Source organism: Crocodylus porosus, unplaced genomic scaffold, assembly GCF_001723895.1.
Source record: "Crocodylus porosus isolate Cpor-Errol unplaced genomic scaffold, CroPor_comp1, whole genome shotgun sequence".
Classification (NCBI taxonomy): Eukaryota; Metazoa; Chordata; order Crocodylia; family Crocodylidae; genus Crocodylus; species Crocodylus porosus.
Genome location: NW_017728943.1, coordinates 617,755 through 633,096, shown reverse-complemented (window position 1 = coordinate 633,096; position 15,342 = coordinate 617,755). Strand labels below are relative to the sequence as shown.

The window sequence follows — 15,342 nt, the reverse complement described above, 5'->3', positions numbered from 1 at the left end:
GAAAAAAAAAAAGAAGCGGAGAAAAGCCCCGGGACTCACCCGTTCTGGTGCAGCCTCAGGGCTTCAGGGGCTCTTGCAGAGCCCCCCATGTGGCACAGGGCAGTGGGGATCGCCCCCCACCGGCAGGAGCAGTGAGTTCTGGGGTTCTTCAGGGTTTTCTTTTTCCTTAAAGAGCCGGAGCTGGCCCATGGGGGGTGCTAAGGGGCTCGTGCAGAGCCCCCCATGCAGCATGGGGCAGTGGGGATCGCCCCCCGCCTGGCAACACCTGCTAAGCTGCAGCTTTTTTTTTCCCCGCCAAGTGCTGGGAGCTGAGGCAGGCGGGTGGGGTGGCCATTGCTGGGCTGGGAGAGGGGCGGGGGATGGGCCTGGCCTGGTTGGTTTGGAGATTTGGCTACTGCTGAATCTCTAAATCAGATTCATCTGAATCGAATCAGGACAGTGATTTGAATCACTGAATTGAATCACTGTCCCCTGAATCGGCCAAATCCAAAGCGAATACTAGCTGCTTTGCACAGGCCTATTGGATGCTCCTGCCTTAGAGGAAACTTCTGCTTTAACCCCTGTTAGTTAATGATCAGATTAAGCCCTGAAAGAGGAAAGTTTACATCCTGTCTCATGCAACTGACATAATTGTCTACAGGCATCTTTAACTTTTGGTGGGGGAAGATCTCAGCCTCAATGAAACTTTGTGATAGGGAGTTCCAAAGGTTAATTATTATGTTGTGTAAAACAAAAATTCTCTTCTGTGATTATTTGTTTTGCATGAAAACAAGGTGTTGGCTGACATTTGCGAAGGTGCCTAAGGGATTTGGATGCTTGATTCCTGTCAAGTTAGTATCTGAGACCTTGTTTATCTAGGAGTTTGTTGCTTCCTGCTGTTTGTGGTTTTCCATCTAAAATCCTGACTTCTTGTTTGGACTTCTAAGAAATAATTATCATGACATTTCAGAGGGCTTTAAGGCTAGCTGGGACATAAGGTACTTGCACTTCTGTAAAGAAAAAGATTCTGACCTTGTTTTAATTCCAACATGGGTAAAAGAACGAGAGAGAGGAAATGCAAGAGTGGAACTGTGTGTAAATAAAACACTATACCAAGTTTTCCATTAGGCGTCAGCTGGGCTTTAACCCCCAAGTGACTGTATATAATCCATGTGTCAGTGTATATAAATATTTTGCTGTTATGCTCCATCAGGTACATATAAACAGACAGCTAATATCTCCAGCAGAGTTTGGCACAGCAAGATATATGGCCTTCTGTACACTGTTCAACCCATCCAGAAACACTGCACACCAACAGCTTTAAAAATATACACATGTACCCTCAGTATATGATGACCATTTTGCTCTTAGGATAAAATTAAAATCTAACACCGATGAGCATGGTTTTGCCATTTTCTAGTACCCTTTGTCTGAGGATTTCAAAGCATGTTACAAATATTCAATTAAACTTCTCCACCCAGCTCATCCAGGAAGGTTAGGGTCAGCATTTTTATGGCATGTGCAACTGGAGAAACTGAGGCATGGGTAGTAGATAGCAAGGTTAATCTGAGACCACCCAGCAAAAGAGTGACAGAGCCAGCCACAGAACTCCAGTGTTCTGGTGTCGAGTCTTATTACAACCTTAAAGCATGCTGCCTTCCTTACACAACAAGAAAATGTCTAGTTGCCAGGTATAAGAGGAAAAGAACAGGCCAGATCCCAGCTGGTGTAAATCACCTCAGCCTTAATGGCTTCTGTGAGGTTACGTCAACTTTCCCAGCTGAGGATTTGGGAGGGCACATGTCTGAATGCTTCCAGAGCTGAATTGTCAAAGGCCCCACTAAATATTTCTTTCATCCACATCAACGTATTAGTTCTTTATCAGCTGAATAATCGTTTGTATCATATTTCCCCAAGTACACAGTGGTCTCTGCTTCATTACAGTCAACTCATTTTGTGTGTTCCTGTGACCCTAGCTATCTTTCCTTTGCTGCTTATCCTCCCGCAAGGATAAGGGCCTCTTCTTTGCTGTTCCTTTTCATAGACTGAGAGATGTTGTAGTTATCCCTTTGCAGATGGATTCCTCCAGGGTTAGCGATGTACAGAGTAGGGAAATAAGGACTTTTGTCCCATTGACTCATCAAGTGACCTGAGTTACTTTTCTGCGTGCTTCAACTGTTTCTCTATCTGTGAGCTGACACTATCACCACCTGTCACCTCTGTGTTGCTGTCTCCCTCAGTACAAGATGCTATGCCTAAGCAAAGCCAATGATTGTATGATTGATTATTATAGGCAAGCAACCAAAAGGCACCTTTTCTGTTGAGCACTACAGTGCACGAATGGCTCCTCACCTGCGCAAGGACTCTCGAAAGGAATCCTGTTTTGAGCTAACCTGCTCCGGCAAACGCAGCTACGAGGTAGGATCAGCTGAACACACTGACCTTTCATTGCTATCTGACTACCTAGCTGCTTTGAACATGAGAGCTTAGTGTGTATTATCTGTGTGCATTCTGCATACAAACATGTGGTACATGCTCTCAAGTAGGCAGGGTTGGGTACATACTTCAGCATCTCTGTAGGTGTTATTAGGCCTCTTTGCCGTGTCCTAAATCACTAAACCTGAATCTGTGGCAAGACAGACCAAGTGATGTGCTGTACAGAAGGTGCTGATGCCCCTTGTTCCTGGTAAGTAATCTAAGTATCCTAGGGTGATCTGCCTTGTTAAGACTATGATGACAACCAAATGGTACTGATCTTCAATCATGGCTGGAAAGTCTGATTCTGCACTGCTTTCCACCTTGCACTTACATCAGTACAACAGGGGTATAAAGTATGACCAGAACTAAATCATTTGGCACTCACTTGGCATAAGTTGGGAGCCCTGGAGTGAAAACTAGACCCAAAAGGTCTCATTTTAAAACAAGGGTTTTGCAGACTGACTTCATGCTGTTTTCTGTCTGGGTGAGGCTGAAAATAACAGAAACAGTCCAAAGTCATAAACTTTGGGTCTGGACTTTCCTGGATTTCAGAAACTTTGGCTCAGACTCAGTAATAATAATAATAATAAAATACTTTACACAACAATCAAGTTTTTATTTGGTGAGTCAAGATCACTTTAATAAATTAAGCCTGGCAACCTTCCTCTAAGGTGGATCAGCGTTGTTACACCCTTGTGATTTTCTGTAATGTAAGATTAGAGAAGTGCAGTGACTTGTTCAGGGTTGCACAGTGGGTGAGTGGCAGTTCCCAGAATAGAACCTAGGAGTCCTGGATCCTAGTCTTTTGCTCTGACAGCTAGTCTCTGATCTCTCTGCTTAATTCCTAAGAACTAACACATGGATGTATTCATTCTCTCTCCAGTTTACAGCTTCAAGTTCAGCAGAAGCTAGAGACTGGGTGGATCAGATCCAATTCCTACTGAAGGGTGAGTAGTAGTGGGGAAACACTGTAGCTCAGGACAGGCCAACAAGTTTGGAACCTTATTCCTTCAGACAGTCTGAGGCCTTAGCTCCAGGGAGCTTAATAAACACTTTACACTTCCCTAGTTCCATTCATCCAGGGATCTCAAATCCATTTACAAATATTGAGAATTTAGAACTCACCACCCCTGCAAGATGGTCATTTACTGTTGTCATCCCTCTGATACAGATGGAGAAATCAAAGGGGTACTGTGACCTGCCTAAGGTCACACACAAACTCAGTGGCAGAGCTGGGAAAAGAAGCCAGGAATCCTAATTCCTGGACCTCTGTATAAAAAGATGCAGTTCCTTCCCAGAGTTAGGAACAGAAGCCAGAAGTCCCTTTTCCTGGTACTCTGCTTTTCACCACTCAAGTCCTCCCTCTCTACAAGCCAGTCCACATTACAAAGTTTTGTCACTTATACCCACCACCCCTCTTCAGTGGAAGAATCTTCCGAGGGGATAGCAGAACTTATTCCCCCTCTGCCAAGCAGGATAAGACTTCTGCCACCCCCTCCCATCCCATGGCAGACAGCAGAATGCACATGGAGACACACCAGCATCCTCTGCTGGCTGTTGCAGTCGTGTCAGCAGCCAGTGCCTTTCTAGGGTGTACTTTGCACTCTGCAACACAGCTGCTGAGTGAGGTCATCAGAAGTGCATGGATGTGCATGCTTTTTCGTGGTGGCAGCTGCTGCCTGTCTTTACAACTTCTGTCACAGAGGTGGGTGTGTTCAGCCATTGCCTAATTTCTCTGGCCCTTATATCCCTGATATCTTTTTTGAAATTCACATGATAGCTCCCATGAATAGAAAAGCACTTTGCTCCTGTGCAGCAGCACTAGGACTTAAAGCCACATAAGACTGCTCTTTACCAGTCTACTGGAGAGAGAGCCTCTTTGGTGTCACCTTGTGCAAAGGAGTGGGATGCTGGATGCAAGATGTCTGCTCTTATGGCACCCTCTGCTGGTCAGTCTTGGGGCAGAGCACTGAAGAAACTAATAAACAGTGGGGGAGAAGCAGCTACCCCTGAGTAAGCAGGTGGGGGAATAGTGGGGGCTTTTTTCTGCAAAGTCTCTGTTTCCCACTATCAGATAATCCAGCTGGAGAGAGAGTGCATTTGGGGTTAAAAAGAGACCATTGCTACTTGAAACAGAAGGGCTGCCAGTTTTACTCAATATTTTTACTACTGAGAGAACAAGCTGTGGTGTGGCGATTCCACAAAATGCCCAAGTTATAATTGAATAGGACTAGAAAACAGGGCCGGGGCGGGGGCTGAGAGTCTCTCTTGGTGCATGCATGTGGTATAAGAAGAAAGGCCAGATTCTGGTGAAAATCTGGAGCCTCACTGCTCTAACAACCCTTAAGTTATTTCAGGTTTACCCCAGCCTAACTGAGATCTGAACCCAGTGGTAGGTGTGTAAACTTCCTGGGAATTGAAGACACCTTTGTTGTTTTGTACCCCTTGATACGTTCTGATCTGTTGGTTAAAATCTTGGTTGTGCTGTTAAAAGAGTTTCGTTATACCAGTGGTTTTCACCATCTTTAGACTCAAGGTCCCCCTTGGAAAATGCTACCTCAAAGCCTTCACTTGCTTTTTTGACCACAGAAAAATAATAGAGCAATTATTCTATTGCAGAGAACTCAGAAAACCCACAACAGATCAGAGGATTTTTGACATTATGGATTCCTGTTTGAAATCTCTGGGTTTATTTTGTTTGAACACCTAACAATACAAATATTATATGGTAGCCCATGGCACCCTGATTGGGAATTACTGCATTATACTTTCCATAGTGAGCCCAGTGACTGTGTAGCATTTCCTTGGTGCTCTAGGGCATAGTTTCTCAACCTGTGGTACATGTACCCCTGGGGGTATGCGAGACAGAGGCAGGGGGTAAACAGGTACCCCAACTCTCTCTCTCTCTCTTTTGTCCCTTCCTCCTCTCAAAACTATGGTAAAAAATTTAGTGCACTGCACGTTGTGCGGTGCTTTAAATTCCCCAGTAATAATTTGGTGTTCAGTCGTCCTAGTTTTGGCCAGCATCACCTCTAGACCAGGTACATACTTGAGTTGTGCACCCCTGGTGTAAAAGGTGGCAACCCTACTCACATCAGATCAGACATCTGTCATGTCATGGCCTTATATACACAGCCCATCTTCTAACATATGGCACTCATTAGTCTGTAAATATAAAATCCCCTGGAAAATTGAGTGTTGGGGTACTTCTGAAATTTTTCAGAAGTAAGGGGGTACTTGCTACTTAAAAGGTTGAGAAACACTGCTCTAGGGAGGTATGTACTCTGCAAAGTGTCCGGTGACTGGAATTATACCCTGCAGATTTCCTCCAGGTCCCCAGGGCTTTCTATCCCCTGTTAGCAGTCTTTACCCGGTATTCTCTTCTCATGTTCTGGGCCAGTCACCCATGGACATCTAAAGGGGACAGCCCAATTCTGATGGCTTTTACTGTTGAATCAGATTTATGATGATGAGCACTGAGCAAGGCTAGCCTGGTTCTTGGATAAACATTGGTGCACTCTCCAAATAACACCATTTAACCTAATAGCTTGGTTTTCTCTGGCTCATTCTTTTTCACTTTCCTTTCTGCCAGACATGAACTCCTTCACCATTCCATATGATGAGGAAGAGGAGGAGGAGGAAGAAACATACGACGACATTGACAGCTTTGACACTCCAAACACAGCAGTACACAATGCTATCCTGAATATGGAGGAGGAGGAGGTGATAGCAGCTGGTGGTGAAGAGGAGGATGACATCTATGAGGTTCTACCAGGTGTGCAAAGTATTAAACTGCTTCCAGGCTGGTTTCTATAGAGTCCAGACTGCTGAATGAGCAGAGAGGTATTGTTCTCCCATGAGGGAAATGCTTTTGTTGGAATAACAAAAGTGCTAAAAGTAGGGTTATGGCAAAACTACTAAATTTGGAGTGTTTACAATCCAGCTGGTCCCATTCTTAGTTCAGTGCAGTCCACAGGTTATGGATTTTACTCCTAAGGTGCTTTTTTTTAAAAAAAAAAAACAATGTTGAGTCTCTCAGATCAAAGCAACCACTCTTTCTTAGAAGAGTGGTTCCCAACATTTTTAGACTCATGGTACGCCTTAGAAAATGCCAGCTCATACCTTTTACTCGTTTTAACTGTGGAAAAACAGTAGAATAATTACTCTGCTGGAAAGAATCAGGAGGTGCGGAACAGATCAGAATGGTTTTGAAAGTATAGGTTCCTGTTTGAAATCTCTGGGTTTATCTTGTGAATCATGTGTAGGTATTTGCACACGTAACTGCGCTAATATTATGTAGCAGCCCACAGCATCCTTGAAATGGTCTCCCAGCACCCCAAGAACATATATAAGAACATAAGAATTGCCATTTACTAGGTTAGACCATAGATCCATCTTGCCCAGTCTCCTGTGTCACAGCAGCAGAGAACAGATGCTGAAAGTGAGAGTGAACTGTAACCGGGGTTTTGTTCATTGTTCCTCTCTTGCTTGCAGACTCCAGACTTTAAAGTCTAGGTGCTATGGCACCCTGGTTGAGAGTCACTGATCTAGAAGATATGTGCTAGTGAAACTGTATGTTCTTGGGTTCAGCTCAGGAGTCATGTGGTGGACTCTATAGCCTCTGTAGTTGATGATAACAATGCCCATATTAATCCATTCTGAGCAGGGGATCTATGTTGCTGACGTGGCTTCCAGTCTGGCAAAGATGATAAAATAGTGATGTTAAAGATAGGCCCTTTTTGCCCAAAAGTGCAGTGGGCTCTAAGCATGCAGTCCACCTGGAAAAGATTGCTTAAGTGCAAAGCCAAGAACTCCAATGTTTTGACTTGTAACTGCTTGCTTTAGAAGGTATAAGAGCCAGGAGCAAAGCCATGGGAGGGCAACATGCTCTGCAGTGCTCTTAATTGTTACCATAAACAGCACCACGTAACCTGCCCCTGAGCCTAATACCAGACACACCATTCAGGCAGTAAGGCTGGAGAAACAGCCGTGCACCCAGCAGGCTCCCAGGGGGTCAGGGATGATGTTGGTTAAGCCCTATTTCTCAGGCACATGCCACTCAGATTCTTTACAGATTCTTAGAATATGTTATTCCAGCAACATGGGGGAAGGGTTTTGCCCAGAAATATGATGAGAAAATGCCTTCCATTGCACCCATGTTCATGAAACCTAGATTCAGGACTTACACTGACCTTCCTGTATCTATTTTGCATTGATCTGGTAGCCACTGGAGGAAGCAGACCCAAGTTTCCCAGTCTCTGTAGTGGCAAGGGAGGGAAGAGGAGGTTGGAATCAGCCCTGATGTATCCTTACCCCAATACCATAAATAAACTCCCAGGCTCCTGGTGGCTACTTATGCAAGACTTAAGGGAGGTTTTACCTAAGGTTCTGGTCAGGATCAGGCCCTAAACTCTCTGCCCCTCCCCATAGATGATTGTGCCTGCCCAGGTGTAAGGAGGAATGTGTCGCAGTTTGTCCAAGAGCCCAAGGCCTTTGTTTTAAGAATAAAGGCACAAAATCCACTGATAGTGTCCTGCCACCCTTGCCCATTGATAAGCAATTTCCTTGGCGGCTGCAGACAGGGTTAGTGATTGTAGAAGGGAGGTTGTTACTGGTGCAGCCAAGTATGGAGTTTTGGCACAACGCAGGAGCCAAACTCTGTTCTGTGTGACACCCATATAGTCCCACAGAAATCAGCATTGTTGTGTGTGGGGTTGGGAGAGCAGAATTTTTGTTATGCAATTTGTGTCTGGCATTGAGGTGCATTGGGCTAATTCACTGGTTCTCCACCTGGAGGTTGCGAACTGCTTGCCCTTCCCATATTTCAGAATGGGATGGGAAATCCTGCATAGACCAGAGGAGGGCATTCCAGGTAGGGAAAAATCTGAGGACCATGGGACTAAATCCTCAGCTGTGACATTTATATGCCCCACTGTGTCTGTTCCCAGGGCTCTCTCCCCTCCAGCACCCAGCTTCTTGGCCCCTCTTTTGAAATCATTATCGATTTACAGCCACCATAACCATTTCGGTAGCTGTGAATTGTTGTGCCACAAACTGAGGATTATGACTGCAGATAGAGAAACAGCAAGAGTAGAAGAACCTTTGAACAGTGAGGATCTGGTGACTGGGTTGGTGTCTAGGATTTTCCATCTGTAAATAGGTCATTTTTTAAAGCTTTGCCTGCTTTGGCAGCAGTATTCCCAAGAAACAGCAGGTCTGATCACTTTAAAGATCCTCCATTGTCTTGTAATGTCTCTGACAAGGTTGATAAAGATGTAAGGTGGATTTAAAATGCTGCCGCCCTGACCTTGGTAGCACACAGGTGTCAGGGAAGACCGTGAACCACATTCTCCCTTGCTGGTGTCCTTAGTGCTAATATATACTACTGCAAAGTGGCTGGAAAATGCTGTACTGGTTCAGACAGCTGACAAGGCACAGGGAAGTAGAGAGCCAAGTCCACAGGCTGCAAAGTGGGGAAGAATCAGGCCCCAAGGTTCCTTACGTGTACTGCTAATGATGCCTGAGATGATTAAATCTTTCTCTGCCATTCCTGCTGCTTTGCCATTTGTGTCTTTCCAGCTCATCCCAGGGAACTTATTTCACATCTGGGTTTCCATCAGTCCCACTGTCCAGCTCTTGTGCTGTAGTAGCACAGTGCCACAGGGGGGCAGGCTGCAGAGCACTGTAGGGCGACGATAGAAATCCAAATCCAACCCTTTCTTCCATTGTATGTTGGTTGACATGCTCTGTATGTGTCATTTCTATCAACTCTTTAGCTTTGCTTGTACAAGAGAGTAGCTGTATTTACTCACATACCACACATACTTTTTTCTCAAAAATCTGCCCTCCAAAATGGAGGTGCATTGCTTTCTTCGCTGGAATAGAAGCATGAAGATGCTGTGTTGCAAAATGGCTCCCAGCTTCTCTCAGCAAGCAAGCAGGAAGGGTGGAGTGCAGTGTTAACCCTTTCCCAGCTGCTGTCAGCTTACTGGCCAAGAGAGAAGCTGGCAGCCATCTCACAATACTACTTCTCCATGAAAAAGCCATCTCTAGGCCCTGAGTCTGAAAAATGTGGTTTTTGTACATTCAGCCTTCCAAAAAAACAAGGTGCATGTCTTATCTGGGGATATGTGGTATGTAACATAGTACAGTATTTAGGGCCTGGGTTAACCTGAATCAATGTCCTTCATACTGCAAACAATCTCCCATCTCTTGAATCCTGGGATCACAGAAAACACTGCAACGTGTAGCACCTCAAGCACCCTGTCCTCACAATACCTTTTCAAGCTTCTGCATTGCCATACTCTTGCGTTCCGGCATTTTGCAAGTAATGAGGTCTGTTCCAGCTCAAATGGTGCAGTCCATATTTTTCTCCTCCTACTCCCCTGTGTGTAGATGGGAAGCATAAAACATTGCAGCTGCACTGATTGAATCACCTGTATCCCACAATTCCCTGCTTCATGTGTGGCTATTCATTGGTGTTCCTTTCTTTAAGTGGTCTGGACTAGACATCATGGAGAAGGTGTCTTATAGTCCCAGAATGCACTGGTGCAAATACAGCTGCTAGGGTTGTGACAAAATGGGCTCCCTCATAAGAAAACAATGGGGCTGTCTGGAATACATTTAACCCTGGCAGGATAAGTGAGATAGCTAAGCATTTCAGACAGTGGGCCCCTTATTTGAGCTAGGACACAGTTCCAACTCCCACATCCCAGCTTTGCTAGCCAAAGTGGCAGGGAGTTTGAGATCCAGGATAGCCTCACTTCTGCTCTCCAGGCTTGTGTGTTGTGCATCTCTTCTGCAACTTGCAGCAGAACCTGCTCCTGCTGAGTTCTGCTGAGAACAAGTATCACTTAGAGGCTGCATGGAAGAGACAGAGCTTGTAGCTATTAGGCATCCTGTAAGGGTCGTGGAAAGTGAAAGGAGTTTTCTGGATCCCAGACTTTCTATAACTGCACCCAGCATAGATGTTGCCTGTCACAGGTCTGTCATCTTTAGCAGCTGTCAGGAGGAGTGAAGGTGCGCTTTGTCAGCATTCCTGGTCTGAAGAGTAGATGGAGCTGTTGCCAGACTAGTCATGTCTTGTCATGGAGAAACTCTGTTTGTAAGAGAACCTGTATGATGTGGCCATACCACCATGGTGCAAGTGCTGTCTGCACTCCACCATACCATGCAACCATGGAAGGTGTAAGAAACATCATTACCATTCCAATGAAGAGCTCAGCACTTAAGTCCACCAGCCACTGTCTGGTCTTCTCCTCCCTTAAGTGGATCTGCTCCTGCTCACCCTTCTTCAAGAAAGGAAGAGATTTACACAACCCAGCCACAGTGTTGCTGCTGTCCAGCAGTATGTGGCTTGCATTATAGAAGGTAAGGTATTTGGTAGATCATAAAGAGAAGAAGTTGTACAGGGGAAGGGAGGCATGCAGTAGATAGAGCAGTAGCCTACACCTTGGAAGAACCAGGTTCAAGTATTTGGTCTGTCACAAGTTTCCTATGTGACCTTGGGCAAGTCATTTAGCCTTGCTTCCGCACCTGTAAAACTGAGGTAATAGCCCTGCACTGTCTCACTTGGCTCTTGGGAGGGTGAATCCATTAATAATGGCAAGGTGCTCTGACACTGCCATAACACAGACCATGCCAGCATTTCACGTAGCTCAGTAAAGAAGCACCTGCTGTGTCCAGCCTTGCTTCCCCCCACAACCTCTGTGTGATGGGGGATTTCTTTACTCTGCAAGTGACAGTCTCTGCCAAGGTTGAGCTAGTTTTCTCATGCCCCAAGTTTAAAAAAAAAATAGTGAAGAGGGAAAAAAAAACTAGGGGGGGAAGAGAGATAATTTCCTCAGCAAGTCATCGTTGTTAATGAAGTTTTACAAAAACAGATACAACCAAGGAAAAATAAAATTTCACAGGTGATAAATTTTTCCAATTTCCCTGGCAGAATTCGATAGGATTGTTAAATTAAGAGTGAAGGTGTCTGTTAGGAAGCAACGAGCAGTGATGGGTAATTTTATAGAGTGGAAAATTGAATCAAATTGCTACATTAAAACACAGCTCCTCTGAGAATCTACCCCTCACCCAGGCTTCTCCGGCGCAGCAGCAGGGGGTGCACAGACCCATTGGCTTTGTAGCACTGGCTGGAAAAAGGAAGGGGTAGGGGCCAGTTCCTTAGTCTTTTGGAACTCAGGGGGGAATAGCCATTCCTTCCAAGGATTCACAGGGATTCAAGTTTGGATTCCAGCCACGTGAGGGAAGGCATTTCCCTGAAGAGCAGCACGTCCAGTCTTTGAGGTAGCTGTTAGATTTCTGGCTGGAGGGGTGCAATGATGGAGGGAAGCAGCACAGTCAGAGGAAACCCTCAGGGTTTTGCCTCAGACCCTGCCAGGTGTATTTTTATTTTTCTCTTCTGACACGGTAACATCCAATCTCCTTGCATGAGATCAAATGACCACTGATGTCCCCAAAAGGCTTCTGCTTTCTTTTTTCAAGTTGATCTCTTTGAACCTACTTACTAGCGATAACTGATTTAAGGGGCCTGTTCTCCATGAGGCTAAGAGCTGCGGTGTACACAGGACCTGTCTGTATCAATAGAGCTGTCTCAAAATATGCTGATAGTATACACAGGGGTCCATAACAGTAGCACCCTGGGGTTGTTTTTTTCTGATCTGGATGGATACTGATGCAGCTGCTTGGGCTGGCTCTATCTTGGGCGAAGAGTGGACAGGGAGTAGACACCAGACACACAGCCCTTCATCACTATAATTTACTTGAATGCCATGTAGAATTACTCTGGGGAAAATCAAGGGTAAAATTATACTGGTGTAATTAAACTTAAACTTTTGTGTCATGTGCCCAGAATTGTCATGGAGGAGACTTCTGCCATAGGCACAGGCAATTACTTGTTTTCCCATCAACTAGTGGCAATCTACTATAATAATAATGTCTGCTGCGAGTAGCAACCCAGAAATAGCCAGTCGTCTGTTTGTTGTAGATCAGCTGGTATACAGAACCAATGTAAATGTCGGCTACATGTGTGAGTTATGTGTCCAGGCCCTTGCAGAAGTTTGATCCACAGCTATGCCCCAGCTGAGTGCAAGAGCTGGAACCTGGGCTCTGTTTGACCATCCCTCAACAGTGTCCTTGGCTAATCTGATGAGGCCTGGAGTAAGAAGTGACCTCTGAATCAGTGAGGCCCTATTATATTTAAGGTTTGGAAGATGCAGCCAAAGATTTTGCTATAATTGCTGCTCAGGGAGTCTACATGCTCTTGGCTATAGCCAGACTTATTTGGGAGGAGGGACCTGAGTCAGGTGTTCACTTGCTGCCCCCACCATCATCCATGCTCCCTGCTCTGAGTTGAAGAGGGTTGTCTTCTTGTCGTAAACTGGATGTTTGTCCAGAATCGTGCACAAGCAGTATCTTCTGTTGCTGCAGTAACGTCCTCCTTCATACGGGTCTTGCCAAGGCGTTGGCAAATGAGCACGCGCTCCATAATCTGCTCTTCCCTGTACTCTCATATATTTGTCTCATTAGAGTAGCCCCATTTGATCATGTTTGTTTTTGATCTTCCAGTTTGCATGCACAGGAGATTCAGGCATGACCATGTTGACCGATCTAGATCTGCCCCTCTTGGATGGTCTTTCTGGGGATCCAGGTCCATTTTAGAGCACCTGACTGCACATAATGTTTCCTTCCATAATCTCAGTCACGCCCTGTCAGCCATTGTGTCTAATGGCACAACACTGGTCACAAAACTCTTTTGTGTTTTAAACCGTTTAGTTACTTCTGTGGGACCATAGAGGGTGAAGAGGGTGAATTGTCAGCACGCACCAACTTCAGTGGATCCAGCCAGCAGTGCCATCCATCAGGATTCTTGTTCCTGTGTATTAGACAGGAAGAAGGCAGCCCTCCCTCCAACAACAACTGAAGGGTTGGTGAAAGCAAAGCAGTAGGGTGACTAGAGCCTGTTGTCCTCAGTTTAAGGGAAGCCATGCCAGCAACCTGCCTCCCAGCATCATCTTCCTGAGGAAAATCTAGGGTGAAGCATGAGTTTCCTTCCTTCCTAAAAGCATCCTTCTATCATGGCCCCTTACAGGGCACTGTACAGCTGGGGGAGGTTGCCATTTAATTGTGATATTAATGCTTCAGCATAGTATCTGTTCCACTTGTTCAGTCTGCTGCTTGTTGACTAGCACCAAGGCATGGAACATGCCAGCAACGTGTGAGGCAGGATCTCAGAGTCATTCAGGCTAGCTTGCTACCTCTGCAGTGACACAGGTACTGTACATGAAGCAGAGGTTGCCCATATTCCAGAGCAATCCTGAAGCCCGTGGAATTGCAAGGCCACTAACATACTAGCATTATGTGAGTGGCTTTGTGCGTTGTGTGAGCAGTGTGTCTCAAAGGAGAGAGGAAGCCCTGACTCCCATACCTGGATTGCCAGTGTCTGGTAGGGTGCTGAGCAGAATGCAGATTCTAGTTTGCTGTGCAGGTGAGATGGGGAGACATGTGCAAGCTGCTGGGGGTCCTGCTTTTAGGCAGGGTGAGTGACATTGAACATTATGCTGCCAGCAAAGTTGGCTTGGGGTGGAAACAGATATCACCTTTATGCTGCCATAAAAGACTTTTTGGCAGCACAAAAGCCAAGCAAACAGACATCCATACCCTTTGTCACCCCATAAATGCCCAAATATTGTACCACAACAACAGTGGTAGTAGTTTCTGCTGCTTTTTTGTAGCAGACTTGTTTGTTTTTTGGTGCAAGAGCATGGGCAGCTCTTCAGCTACCCTGGACATGTGTTTCTGAGCACCCCAGGAATTCCTGTGCAGAATTGGGACCCTTGAGCCCCAGGAGTGCCTGTTTAGCTTTTCCCACTTAGAGATTTCCCAGGCAATCTCTGAGATGCATCTCTGTACATGGGAAAAGCTGGGATTCCCCACTTAGACTTGCCCCAGAAATTGTCTGAGCATGTAGTTGCAAGTGGCAAACACCAGCTTTCTCTACGGAGATATGCCCTAGGGAATCTCTAAGGCACATCTCTAAGTGGGAAACATGTCACCCATTGTCCTGCAAGATTAGGTCCCTGCCTGATGCAGGACACCGGGCTGTGTGTTTCATCCATTGAGGCTGATCAGCTGTGGCAGGACACATCCCACCACAGATGATCTGCTTTGCTTGGTGACATCTGTTTATAACCTTTTCTCCATAAAATTTAGTCTTGCTTGAACATAGAAACATCCCACTAGAAAGTGGCTGTCAGCTTTCCACTCTGTGTCATGCAACCTATGATATAGACTATATCTATACACAGTCTATATCCATAGTTTATATAGATGATTGGATAAGCCTACTCAAGACAGGTGTGTGCAATTCATGTTGACATGGCTGGACTCCTGGAGGTGTCCAGGCTAGGTAAATTAAGGGTGCATCCATTATTATTCCTACACGTGCTATAGTTATACCTCCTGAATGCAATGCTAGCACAGCCTGCTGATCTGTTCATCTGCCATGCAGAAAAGGGATAGTTCTTGGAAACACCCCATCTCTCCTCCATGCTAATGTCTATTTAGGTGAGGAGCTAGGGTTGGTACCAGCCCCCAGTGAAGTCCAGGAGAAGGCAGAGAAGTAGGACTGACTGCTTTCTCTTTGCTGAAACCTGCCCAGGGTCTTCATAAAGAGTAATGCAGGCTGGCAGTATCCACTGAAAACACAGTACCCCTCTGTGCAGACTTTTCTCAGAGGATTCAAAGCAGGATCCATTATCCCATTTGTTTTTACCAAAGGAGGAATTGGGACAAGTGCTCGGGACATGACTTACATGACTCAGTGGCAGTCAGCAAGAGCCAGCAATCCTGGCTCTGGTCCTTGCTTTAACTGCTCTGCCG

At 45.6% G+C, this 15,342-nt stretch overlaps 1 protein-coding gene across 2 annotated transcripts in view; it reads left to right on the top strand.

The window, feature by feature from the left end:
* Positions 1–15,342, top strand: part of SKAP1 (src kinase associated phosphoprotein 1) — a 255,305-nt gene that overhangs the window by 185,928 nt on the left and 54,035 nt on the right. For both annotated transcript variants that reach the window (XM_019548372.1, XM_019548371.1), the window contains exons 7-9: positions 2,273–2,397; positions 3,341–3,404; positions 6,050–6,232. In XM_019548372.1, the coding sequence (XP_019403917.1) occupies positions 2,273–2,397; positions 3,341–3,404; positions 6,050–6,232 (372 nt within the window). The remainder of the gene's footprint in view (positions 1–2,272; positions 2,398–3,340; positions 3,405–6,049; positions 6,233–15,342) is intronic.